General features: G+C 39.1%; 1 protein-coding gene across 5 annotated transcripts in view; it reads right to left on the bottom strand.

Annotated features, from left to right (window-relative positions):
- COL4A5 (collagen type IV alpha 5 chain) overlaps positions 1-12,102 on the bottom strand; it is an 80,953-nt gene that overhangs the window by 9,496 nt on the left and 59,355 nt on the right. For 2 of the 5 annotated variants that reach the window (XM_032123787.1, XM_032123788.1), the window contains 10 exons: positions 11,789-11,887; positions 10,703-10,792; positions 10,239-10,378; positions 9,213-9,339; positions 7,845-7,925; positions 7,195-7,293; positions 6,585-6,635; positions 5,881-6,066; positions 3,251-3,259; positions 981-989 (listed from right to left, as the gene is read on the bottom strand). In XM_032123787.1, the coding sequence (XP_031979678.1) occupies positions 981-989; positions 3,251-3,259; positions 5,881-6,066; positions 6,585-6,635; positions 7,195-7,293; positions 7,845-7,925; positions 9,213-9,339; positions 10,239-10,378; positions 10,703-10,792; positions 11,789-11,887 (891 nt within the window). The remainder of the gene's footprint in view (positions 1-980; positions 990-3,250; positions 3,260-5,880; positions 6,067-6,584; positions 6,636-7,194; positions 7,294-7,844; positions 7,926-9,212; positions 9,340-10,238; positions 10,379-10,702; positions 10,793-11,788; positions 11,888-12,102) is intronic. The other 3 variants (XM_032123791.1, XM_032123792.1, XM_032123790.1) reach the window with 2 other exon arrangements.

Here is a 12,102-nt window from a genome sequence, read left to right as displayed (position 1 = left end):
TACATTCCCCACATCTTAAGTGCTTCTTAACAGCCTGAATTCCTTTTGTAAGCTAGCCTCAAGACTGTAAAACACGGCTGCTTTTTTGTCACAATTTGACATACCTATTAAGGAGCACACATGTACTGTCTCCTGACTGCTGGGCAGCAGGAAGCTCATCATTCTGCCTTGCCTACATTAACAACCTGATTTGCAGAACCTTCCTTATGTTGAATAACTCTCCCTCCAACTGACTTTTTTATCTTTAGTAGAATTACACTGTGCAAATCTAATAGAAAAACTGGACTGGTCTTTAAATATTTTGCCTTTCCTATAGCCACCTTAATCCAAAGCAAAGCAGTAGCTATAAAAGAAACTTTGATATCTGGAGAACTGAAAGATGAGACCTCCACCTTTGTCCCACCATCTAAATGGAAGGTAACCAGTATTAATTTGTGACAAAATAAACCATAAGCAAGTGCAGCAACAGCTTATAACATTTTACAAGTTAGATCTCGTAACTGGATTAACAAAAGGATTTCTTTTCAGGACAGTGCTATGACAGTCTCTCCTGTAGTACAAATCTAACATTTATCAGTGTGCTGAATTTTCATTCTCCTGCAACCTTGAATAACTTAACATCTCCTTTGACATCCTCAATGGATAAATTTGAGGATTTGTATTTCTGCATGCAAATTTGAGTATAGAATTCCTTCCCTTTTAAAATCAACAGCAATTTTGTACCAGATTTCACACATACCCTGTAGCAGTTTCAGCTACAGAAAACATCCCATCATGCAAGGATTTTTCGTATTCATTTTGCTCTTTTATACATGCATAATAATACCAGGTTACCATCTGGGGCATGCTAATCAAACACATACGGTCCGCAGGGTAACCACAGCCCTTAAAAAGACAATCACAGAATTACAGGAAAACATCTGTTTCTCTTACATCAAGTGCATTGCAGTAAAACAAATTGCCCGAGTTAAGAGTCTAACCTGGAGGACCTGGAAGGATCAGAGTTCACCAAAGCCCAATGATCGATGTTAGAAGGGTCAGACATCACACAGTACAAAACAAGATTACTAGTTAGAAATAGTACAGATGACAGCAAATACACTGCACAACAACCCATTTCACCAGCATATTTTGTATTTACAGTATAATCCACACGCATGCATAAAACCACACATGAATACACAAACACAGGTATTTTCAGATACAAGTTATTCTGGTGACTAGGCTCTACTGAAACTAATTTGACACTTCATTTAATAGCAAACTTAAAGCTTCACTAGAGAATGTGTTATTGCTTTAACATTACAGCTAAGGCCTATAACTGGTTAGTCCTGCTCACAACAGGGTTTGGACTATGTAACCATTTCACTGACAACATTTAGCCTCACAGGGCCTGGAGCTTGACAAATAGGTAAATTGTGAATTACAACTTACTCTTGTGGAAAATTCTGCTTTGGATAGGGGGGAAATGTGACTAGCGGAAGGACTTATCACCACTAATCACGTATGAGCCTCAACTATCTGTGAATACAATTCCAGGACTGAAAAGTAGGCTTACACCCTCTTTAAAACTAAGCAGAATTGACATGGATCAACAGGGCTGCAAATGCTGTAAGCAAAAATACAGCAGAACTTGCAAATTTAGAATTTGTTGCCTTTACTGTTGGCATTATTTTGTCTTGAGAAAAAATATTCCAAGATGCTAATTTACCTGCTTAAGGTTATATGGAGAACGGCATGTGATAACATCTTAGAAAAATGATTTAAATGTCCTCTTTCAAAAGATAAGCTGGTTGTCCCTACCATGCTCCTAAGTTAATATATTATTTTAGCTCCTGTGCCACTTGCATATTTCATGTCAGTGAAATGATTTAAATATATCACCATGCAATTTGCAGCTAAAAACGACAATAAATACACATCACATTTACCTCATAGCACTATTTCTTACATATTTGGTAAATTATTTTAAATACTAACTGTAATACACTTGTTAAAAATAATGACGTGGACATATCATTGTTACTGTTAAGTACTTATAAACTATATTTCACTGATAGATAAGTTTTGCTATGATTTATAAATCAGTCCTACGTGTGTTCATCACTGAATTCTGGCTGATCACAGTCAGGGTGGAACAAAATGCGATGCAATCACTCAGTTCCTCTCAGCACCCCATGATGGCAGCTCTCTTTGGAAGTGTGGTTACTGCTTGGGTGACCACAGTTAAATTAAAAGGTAAAGCCACATTCCCTTTTTTTACATGGCTGCATAAAAATAGGATTCAAACATCAGGGGCTACCACATTTGCTACCTCATGGTGCTTAGGACAGCAGGCTGAAAACAAAAATGTATTCCTTTATTGAATTTTCATGACAGTTCTTTGCTTCCTGAAAGTCATCATAGCAAAACCTAAAGACATCATTATTATTAAATAGATATACCAAGTCATTTTCAGTCTAGACACAGATGTTAAAATCTTCCCAAGTGCCAGTTTGTGCTCCATGCTGATACACAAAACTTACAATAAACTTCTGGAAACGACTGTGTTCTCACCAATTCTGTCCCACTGCCCTAGTGCCAGGGAGGGCAGGGCTGTGAGCTTTATTTTCATTAAATACTTGTGAAAGGAAGAACTTTCCTCATTTCCTCTAAATGGGCTGGTGAAGCAAAACAATGGAAATAAGGATTTCTCTGCACTGAAAACTTACAAGGCTCTAAGTTGGGAATCTAAAGCATCACTGTTAGTCTATATAAATTTTCCTACAGATACTGTTGGTATAAAAGAAGCATCTAATTTATTTCAGTCACTTGAGAGTAGCAGGTGCTACAAAAATGAGTACTGTCACTTGCCCAAGCTGCAACACACAATTATACAGCAAGGCATGGGAGGACAGTGCAATGTGCTTTTTTAAAAAAAGCTGAAAACCAGAATATATTGTTTCCAGCTGCGCTGAGGGGAAAAAAAAAAAGAAAAGCTAAAACAAGTTTCACAGCTGGGGACACTTTATAAAAGCCTTGCAAATCTAGACCCACAAGGTCTTCCACCATGGGCAGAGCCAGTGTCCTTCCAGTGTCAGTCCCAAAAGAACATGGAGGAGGTGGCTGAAAGCCAACTCTGAGCATTTCTTTCCCACCACAAATTAAAAGGTGTGTCTGAAAAATGACTCTGCATATCTACATTTAGACACTACAGAAGTAATACATTCATTTTCATGCAAAGTTATTATTTTGGAGTTACGGGGCTAACCTGAGGGACCTGGGAGTAGGGGGTCAGAATTCACCAAGGTCATCATTAGAACAAGGGGAAAAACATCAAAATTGTTAGAAATATAAACAAACTAACATATTCAACTAAACCTTTCTTTTTAGATTTAGCTCAATATTCCTTTACATACAGTATGCAAAACACCAAACTATTATTATTCATAGCAATGAAAATAGACATATGGAGTAACAGCAATGTTCTGTTGCCCTGGAAATTGGCTTAATTTTATAATGAATTAATAAATCCATCCCAACACCACCTATCAATGTTTATTTTAGGGGTAACTCAACTGGAATCAGAGAGCTACATCATGTTTAACTTCATCTCTTTTACTAATCTTAGAATTTTACCCAGAAGTCAACAACAAACAGTAGACAGCTTCTGGTTTTATTTTGGTCCCTAGAAGGGGTAATTCGACGGCCACACAGCTGCTTTTATGAGTAACTGCCTTATGTTGAAATGTTACAAAATCAGCATTCTAACAATAGACTCTGTTATCATCAGAAACAAAAGGCTGGAGTGCTGATTGTACCAGAACTGCAATAATAGTTTGGTTTATCCACATTAGTTCACACATAACTTAGCAAAACAAATGCTTTGCTTTATACATTGCATGCAACAAAAATGGAAATAAGAGAAAGAAAGAGAAGGAGAGAGAGAACATGGCTGAGCAGAACCTCACTGGTTGTTTCCCCTGCTCATAAACCTGCACAAAATGATCACACCATTGCTCCACCTCCCCAGCTGATCAGAATCAGTAAACACTTGATTTACACAGGGAAGTGTGAACAGGATGAGCAGCTCCATAAAACCCAATGCTACAGCAGACCAGAGAATCTCAGCTGGTGCTTTCACTATACCTCAGAGGTTGCTTAGCCTGGTTTACTTTTAAAGATTTCTTTAGAGTTTGGAGATATCCTCTGTATAAGAATGTTTTAAAAATGAAAGCCTATACTGTTATGGACCAACCACTGTCCTGGGCCAAAATTTTAACTGCTGCACTACTCTATATACAGAAAAATTACAGACAGTCAAAAGCAAACTGGGGCTACAAACGTGCTGTAGTGATGCTCCACTGGCTGAGTAGAGCGCCTGGGGCACAGCACGGAGTCAGTTCCTCCAGCAAAAAGGGAGGAGGCATGTACTCCTCATTCCACTAACCAAATAGGAAACCAGGAAGACCTTGTGACTGGCTGGGGATTATTAACCCATAGGGTTGTTGTTCCATGCCAGTCACACACAAAGCAGGTTTAGGATACAGCACAATTCAAGTATTTTTACTAGGACTAAAAGAAAACCTCATTACACTGGCAAACAGCACCCCAGTTTTAAGGTGTCATAAATTAAAAACAAATGTTTACAATGACTCATGTTTTAAATGCACAGTTAGGGTAGATGAGTTCATAGCCTACTCTGCAACACAAAAAACTCATATTGCCATTGATAATAACAACATATGATTCATTTTCATCTCTAGAGAAAATATTTTGATAAAATTCCATTCAAAAAATCCATTTTCCATTGTGACTGTCTCCTTTTGTGTCAGAAGCAAGCATAAGGAAAGAGCAAATCTTAAAATCTTTCCACGTGTATACTGCAAAGCTAAACTCTCCCTTGATACCCAAAATTCAACAACATCTGTGTTGCAGCTATTTTACAATTGTACTAATTCAAAACTAACTTTCCTCAGAAAAGTCTTTAAATAAAAGAATAATTTGAGGCCAATAAAAAATATTACTTCACCATTACTATGCAAAGGAAAAAATCTGTGTCATCAACCAATGGCTTGGTTTGAAAGCAGTCTTCTTTAAGGGAGAATGTCAAGCCTGTTAAGTGAGATGAATCTTAGAGGCAGCAAAGTACTTCTGGATTCAAGATCCAGCAATAAGCTTGACCTGGAGCTGTGACAGGTTCATTAAAGTTATAGTTTTTCAAGAGCAGTATCTAAATGCAAATAAACATTCTATAACACAAAATAGAAATCAATTTCTAACACAGGCCAGGTAGTTGCTCAGCAATGTTAACTCAGTGTAGTGTTTTCTCATTCCCAGAATTAGTTGGTGCAGGAACAAAATGCAAACATGGAATGGAAAGATGAATACGGCATGATGGAGTCCATGGGAGCCACGTGACACAATGGAGCAATGACTTGTGTTACATGGCCTGGAGATGAGGAGCAGTATCCAATCTGATCATGCTGGGATGCTAGCGGGAATTTGATTTTCATGACTCTTAGAATGATGGGGTTTGTTACTTTTGGTTTTTTGTGCACGATGACGTTTGCTGATCGTGTGCCAGCACTGCAAAGGTCTCAAAGTTCAGAGGTCGGATGGTGCTTGCGAGCGATTACTGGGGCAGCATGCGGAGAACCTCCCGCGCAGGAACGCCTTCGATTTTTGCTGCCAGGCATCAGAAATTTAGAGAAACTGAGGCTAGTTTATTTATAGATACCAGGGCTTTTTGGCAACAAAATGCTCTGGTTGCCCACACACCTATGCCATGAGGCTTGACCTTATCCATCCAAATAAATTGAGAGAATTTAAAGGCTGATGACCTACCAGCAAAATATCGAAGTACTGGCAGATGTTCACAGGTATGGATCATGCTCTTACCTGGCCTTCCTGGAACACCTGGTGGGCCAGGGCTACCTTTAGGACCTTCCAGAGGTGGCCCTGGTATTCCTGGTGGGCCTGGGGGACCCTGCAGACCAGGGAATCCCTGGAAACCTGGTTCTCCCTTCAGACCTGGAAGTCCAGGGGGTCCCGGTGGGCCAGGTAACCCCAGTTCTCCTTTTTGCCCTGTGAAACCAAACAGCCATGTTTGTGAATACTGTTACAAATTGCCATAAAGTCCAAAAGCCAACTTGCAAAGCCATTTCTCTCTCTTGCAGAAGGCACAAGTCTGGCCACAACTCCAAAATTTTCAAATAAGCCTGAGGAATTTAGGAGCTTTAATGCTACCAGAGAGGAGCAATGTATCAAGAAGCTATACTTTCAAAGCAGCTTCATTTGTCATCTGTTGTATGAATGCTTTATTTACTGACACAAATCAGCAAAGTTCCATACAATGCAGTAGGCTATTGCTCTGTGTGCATTTATTCTGGCTGCATAATTGCTAGTTTACAAAATACAGTGGTCAGTAATAAAATGTCTTTATTGCTGTGGTTAATTGAAAAAAGCCTGCTGACAAAAAAAAATTTTACTTGTAGCTATAGTATTCATTTGCTGCAGAAAATACAACCTACCCTTCTTGTTTTTGGTGTGTAAATATATTTTACATTGAACCTTTTTAACAAAGGGCAACAGAAAAGCTTTACCTGACAATCCTGGGAGTCCTGGGGGTCCTGGACGCCCAAAACCTGGTAGACCTGAAAAAAGAGATTTAGACAAAAATGAATATTTAGCTTTCAGGTCTCCAGGAATGGGAATATGAGGCTTAGAAGAATGAAATATGTGATTCCTTGAGATTACTTGTATTCTCATTCACTCACCAGTCTTCCCTAAAGTTGGAGGTTTTGCTATTGAATGCATCTGCAGCTTTCCTAAGTGTTTCCATCCCCTCGCAATCCACGTTCTTTCAGATTTTGGGAGTTACTATGTTTGCATTTTTGTTCGAAGATCTATCTTTAGAGCAGGGATTACACTGTTTATCCACTGTGTAACTGGGCTGAAGCAATGCAGCTACCATGGAACACAGGAACAGGGGCTGGTGTTAAAGCCAGGTAATAAAATCCGGGAGAGCTGACTGAATTCTTGTCCTGTGCTTCCCTGGCAGCTTGACAGCCGTCTTTGTGAGCCACCCAGCAGCCAGGAACCACAGGAGCAGCTTTGAAGGTGTAAGGGCAGTTACAGGAAAGAAAGAATAGAGCAAGCAGGACATGCCAGTGTAGAGTGAAGAGGAGAAAACAAACAGGAAGGACACCTAACCTGGTTCACCCTTCTGACCCGCTGGTCCAGGGATACCATCTCGACCAGGTTGTCCCTTTTCCCCTGAAGGACCAGGAGGGCCAGGACGACCAATATCACCTAAAACAGGGACAGAACACATTAGCACACTTGCCTAACCTGCAGTAAAATAACCCAGCATCCCGTTCCCCACCATCTCAATCTAAAGGCGTGGTAATGCAATAAAAGATTTACAGGGGTGTAATCTTAAACCTTTCTCTCTCTCCCCTGACAATTTAGAAAAGGCTTTTAGACCTGTGAATTTTCAAGCAGTCACTGTTTGCTAAAAAGATAATGCTTCCCTTTAGTAAAAATCAGGATTTTGCTCCTATAAAAACAGGTTAGACCATGGGAGTACTTAGCATAAATAAGGCTGGTAAGTACTGAAACAGTTAACTTCTTGTTTCAATAGCTAATGAATTGACAGCAAATACAAGTCCTCAAAAGAAAGTTTAAATTTCTTTCTTTACTGTTTAATTTCAGTGAATTAGGTGTGTGCAATGGTGTTTGAGCACCCATGTACATATAGATGCATTTCCATGATGCTAAAAAGATAAGAAGAAAGGAAGTGCCTTCAATGTGTTATGTTTTTCACAGAAGCAGCTGATCTCTGCTGCACTGTCCATGCTCACCTACTGGCCCAGGTGGTCCAGGCAGGCCAGGATTACCTGGAGGGCCCTCAATACCTTTTGGTCCTGGAATTCCTGGCGTTCCTGTAAAGCACAGGCATTTCAATCAAATAACGAACAAAACGGACTTTTCAGCAGATCTTTGAATGCTACAGTCTGAGATGCCCTGAGTAACAAATGAGCTAATTCTACCAAGATACTGTATTTATGCTCATTTTGCAGATTTACAGCTGATCAATGAGATGAATTATAAAGCAAAGAATGTACAGAAACGAAACATACTGGTACAACTGCCCTTACTGCTACTCTCGAGCCTCCTCTTAATTGTTGAGTGCCCATGGCCAAGCACACAGCAACTTTGGCAGTCTGCTAGAAAATTACTATTTTAAGAGACAGGTGTTTCTGCTTGATGACAAATTGAAAGCATTATGAACTGGGATTGAATAGTCCTTCCCCAATCCTCTTTTTACTTCCTGAAAAAGGAACTTAATAAAAATGGTCTTAGTTAGAGTTTATACTGGATTCTCACCCCTACAGCATGAGCTGAGTGGGAGGTAGGAAAAACTCCTGATCTGTTGCAGTGTCTGCTCTGAACAGCACCTGAGCCTGATCAGGTATTGAGGCAGGGTCTCAATGCATGTTGTGGCTGTTCAGTCTTTTAGGCATGACATGAAACAGAGGGTAAAAACTGTCAGGTTCACGGTCAGGTTTTGTTTTCTTCTAAGCTTCCTGCTGTCATGACCACAGTTGTAAATTCCCTAATTTTCTACATCAAAGCAGCCCAAGCACACTTGTAAAACAGCCTTCAGTGCTGTAAACACAGCAGAGGTAGAAACTTTGTTTCTTTAAATTTTGCATCAAAAAACTGACATATACCTGTGAACAACTTCTATTAATATTTTTTAGAGAACAGTGCAAAATCTATTTTAATTATATTTCAGAGATTTCTCTTAAGAACACATTTTTAGACAATGAATGCTACGAAAAAAAGTGCTAAGTTTTCCAGGGTGGCACTTTTTTATTGATTCATGAAGAAAAAATATGGACACCTTGTTTTGTTTTTTTTTTTTTTTTTTTTTTTTACCCTAGTATTTGTGGGTCAGAGGAGGTAAGAGTGCGTGCTGTGGGACTGGAGAGTATTAACAAACATAGCTGCTACATCCGCTCAGAGCAGATGAAGGATTTCAGAAGGCACTCATAAGAAATGCATTCCAACACTTTTCCTGTGACAATTCCAACAGCACAAAGCTTAGAAGCAGCAGATTGCCCAAAACTCGGAAAAGCTGGAGTCTCCCCCAATTAACCACTGTGTTTAGCTGTTCATACCAATATTAGCAAGAGGGGAAGTGAAAAAAAAACGTTGAGAATTACCTGGGAATCCAGGAAGGCCTGGCTCTCCTTTTGCACCTGGACTGCCCGGAAATCCAGGCAAACCAGGATTTCCAGCTATACCTTTAGAGCCTGGACCACCTGGGTATCCAGGCAAGCCAAGATCTCCCTAGAAAACATTAAGCAGAAATAAGAACCCAGACTTCTTAAGATGGGGAAGCCCCTACTGTATGTTCCCCATCTTGCCATCACATCAAGGTCACAATTATATTGTGTACACCTCTCCTCACATCCAGTAATGTGAATCATCTCAACACAAAATTAAGCAGAAATAGCAATAGTAAAGACTTCAACAGTTTTCCCCTATAATTTTGTGCACAGTATTTTTTCCTCAGAACTGGCCTACATTAAAGAAAAAAAGTATCTTCCTTTCTTCCAGGAGGAACAGAGATTTTTACCCCATGATAATGCAGAATTAAAAAAAGAAACCTGTGGAGCTTCAACCATATAATGTTTTTGCTAAGTTAATTGTGCTCAACATCAATTGCAAGGCATCAGTGAAGACTGCCAGACATCCTGAAGATCTTTTTGTCACTTTTTTGTGGGTGGCAGAAAGGATGATATAGGGAAATATTAATTCAAATACTATATACAGACCTTAAAATTTTAAGCTGCAGTAACCATGCTATATTATTAATAATTTGTTCTTAAATGCACATCTTAATTTTTTAGGAATTAACTACATAATTAGACAGCAGGACAATGATAATTGTATAAATCCCTACCAACTACCAAAGTGTCACAGTGAAGATTAGGCCACAAAGTAAACCCAACTTGAAAAGTCTGGTAAACAATCTTCTCCTTTAACTTGATTAAGTTACATATAAACAAATTCACCTTTAAAATTAGAAATTTTTATCCCACCTGAAAAGTCGACTTTGCTTGTTACTAATATATTTATATACATATTTACAGTTATACGTACTATCTATTAAGTAATAGTTGGGGGGAAAAAATCAACACAAAATCTAGTTTTGTCATGGAATTTTCAATTGAAGAATTTTGTACCTTTGGTCCAGGGGGACCAGGAATACCAATGCTTGAAAGACCAGGGTCACCTTTCTCCCCTTTCAGTCCAGGAAATCCTGCAGGCCCAGGCTGCCCTGGATGTCCTGCTATTCCTTGGCTGCCTTTAATCCCAGGGGGACCTGTCCAAAAGATAAAATGAAATTTTAAAAAATACAAATAAAACTTCTGCAGTAATTTACAGAAATCATTTAAAGTACAGCAACCAAACTAAAAAGGCCTGAAAATTTCACTGGCTGGCCTTGAACACCTAATGTTTTTTTGTACTTCTAAAACCAAACTAAAACAATTATCTAAAAATATCAATTATGTATGTAGGGTTTTATGCAATCCTCATCTTTATTGCTATTTATTATTACATACTACACACAAACAGGGTCATCTTCGGAGTATGTAGAAGGAGAACATTGGCCCAAATGAAGTAAAATTCAAGCACAGACACTAACCTGGAAGGCCCATCTCTCCTACAGCTCCTTTTAATCCTGGAGGTCCTGTTGGTCCTGGCTGCCCAGGAAGCCCCATGTCTCCCTTGATGCCTAGGAAAGGTGTGATTGAGTTAATTAATGGCAATAACAAAAGGTTTCTGATATCCATGCATTCTCATATGAACATGCTTGTTGTCATCTGATTACAAAGGCAATGGATTTGGAGTTGCTTTAGGCCTCATACTGTTCCTACATGCTTTTTCACACATTTGCAGTAAAATATTCAACACCTGCAGTTTGTTCTAAGCCAAGATTTGATCAGGGCCACTGCTTATTTGTTTTGAAGATTAGTCTAATGAAATAGGTCAAATCCCAGTCCATGATTTAGTCACCATCTGAAAGGATTCAGGACTGGTGTGACTTGGTCTCTCATGAGTTCCTCTGCAGAATGAACACATTACTTCTTTCTTATGTGCAACACGTATTCAGCAGCCTCAATTACAGAATTTAATGCAACCTACAATGGCCAAACTAGTTTGAGTCCTGGACGGTTAACAATATTCCCCAAGCCCAACAAGATATTTAGAGTGAGGCCTACATTAGACACAAGGACTCAAGATCTCAGATAAATTGTTACAGCTGTAGGGAGTAGCAATGCAAAACAAAATTTGTTTTCTTGGTCCTTGCAATTCTTTAAAGCAAATATGTGACACCCAGACAGCCTTTGTAATACATCCGTTTGGCCATTTGCAAAGTATAATGCTTAGCAATATACAAAATAAATATATAAAATGACAAGTCCTGTTGGCAGATCCTGCAGTCACGTCGCTTGCTCGAGCAACAAGTACTTTTCCAGTCATCCTAAAAGACACCTTAATCTTTAATGGGATCCGTTTAAATCTGCTCTTGGGTCTGTTTGAAGGAAAAAGCTTCAAGCATATTGTTTGGATAATGACGTTAAATGTCCCAAAACTGTGCTGCAGTTTTAAGTGCAAATCCCTAAGGTTAGTTTAGATATAAGTGGATTAACATCCCAACTCCATGTGATAAAAACACATGCAAATCTTTATTCATCAACGCTGTCCAGATGAGGCCTTGTTTACTGACCTGGCAATCCTGGCACACCTGGTGGGCCACTAAGTCCTGGTGGGCCTGGGTCACCTGGGAGACCTTGATAACCTTTCTGGCCTGATAAACCAGGAATACCTCGAGGGAAAAAGTCACATTTTATTATTATTACTACTACTGTATATTTTCTTTTACCTTGAAGAGATCAGATGTAGCTATGGATGAATAAAAAACCAAATAGGGATTTTTCTTCAGTAAATATAATTCCTCCTAGTTTAGCAAAGAGAAGTATCACAGAACACAAAATATTTGTTCTGGAAATTTTAAAATTACTACAGAGCAGGAACAATAGA

This window comes from Corvus moneduloides, chromosome 14 (genome assembly GCF_009650955.1).
Source record: "Corvus moneduloides isolate bCorMon1 chromosome 14, bCorMon1.pri, whole genome shotgun sequence".
NCBI classification, from domain to species: domain Eukaryota; kingdom Metazoa; phylum Chordata; class Aves; order Passeriformes; family Corvidae; genus Corvus; species Corvus moneduloides.
This window is presented reverse-complemented; position numbering and strand designations above follow the sequence as displayed.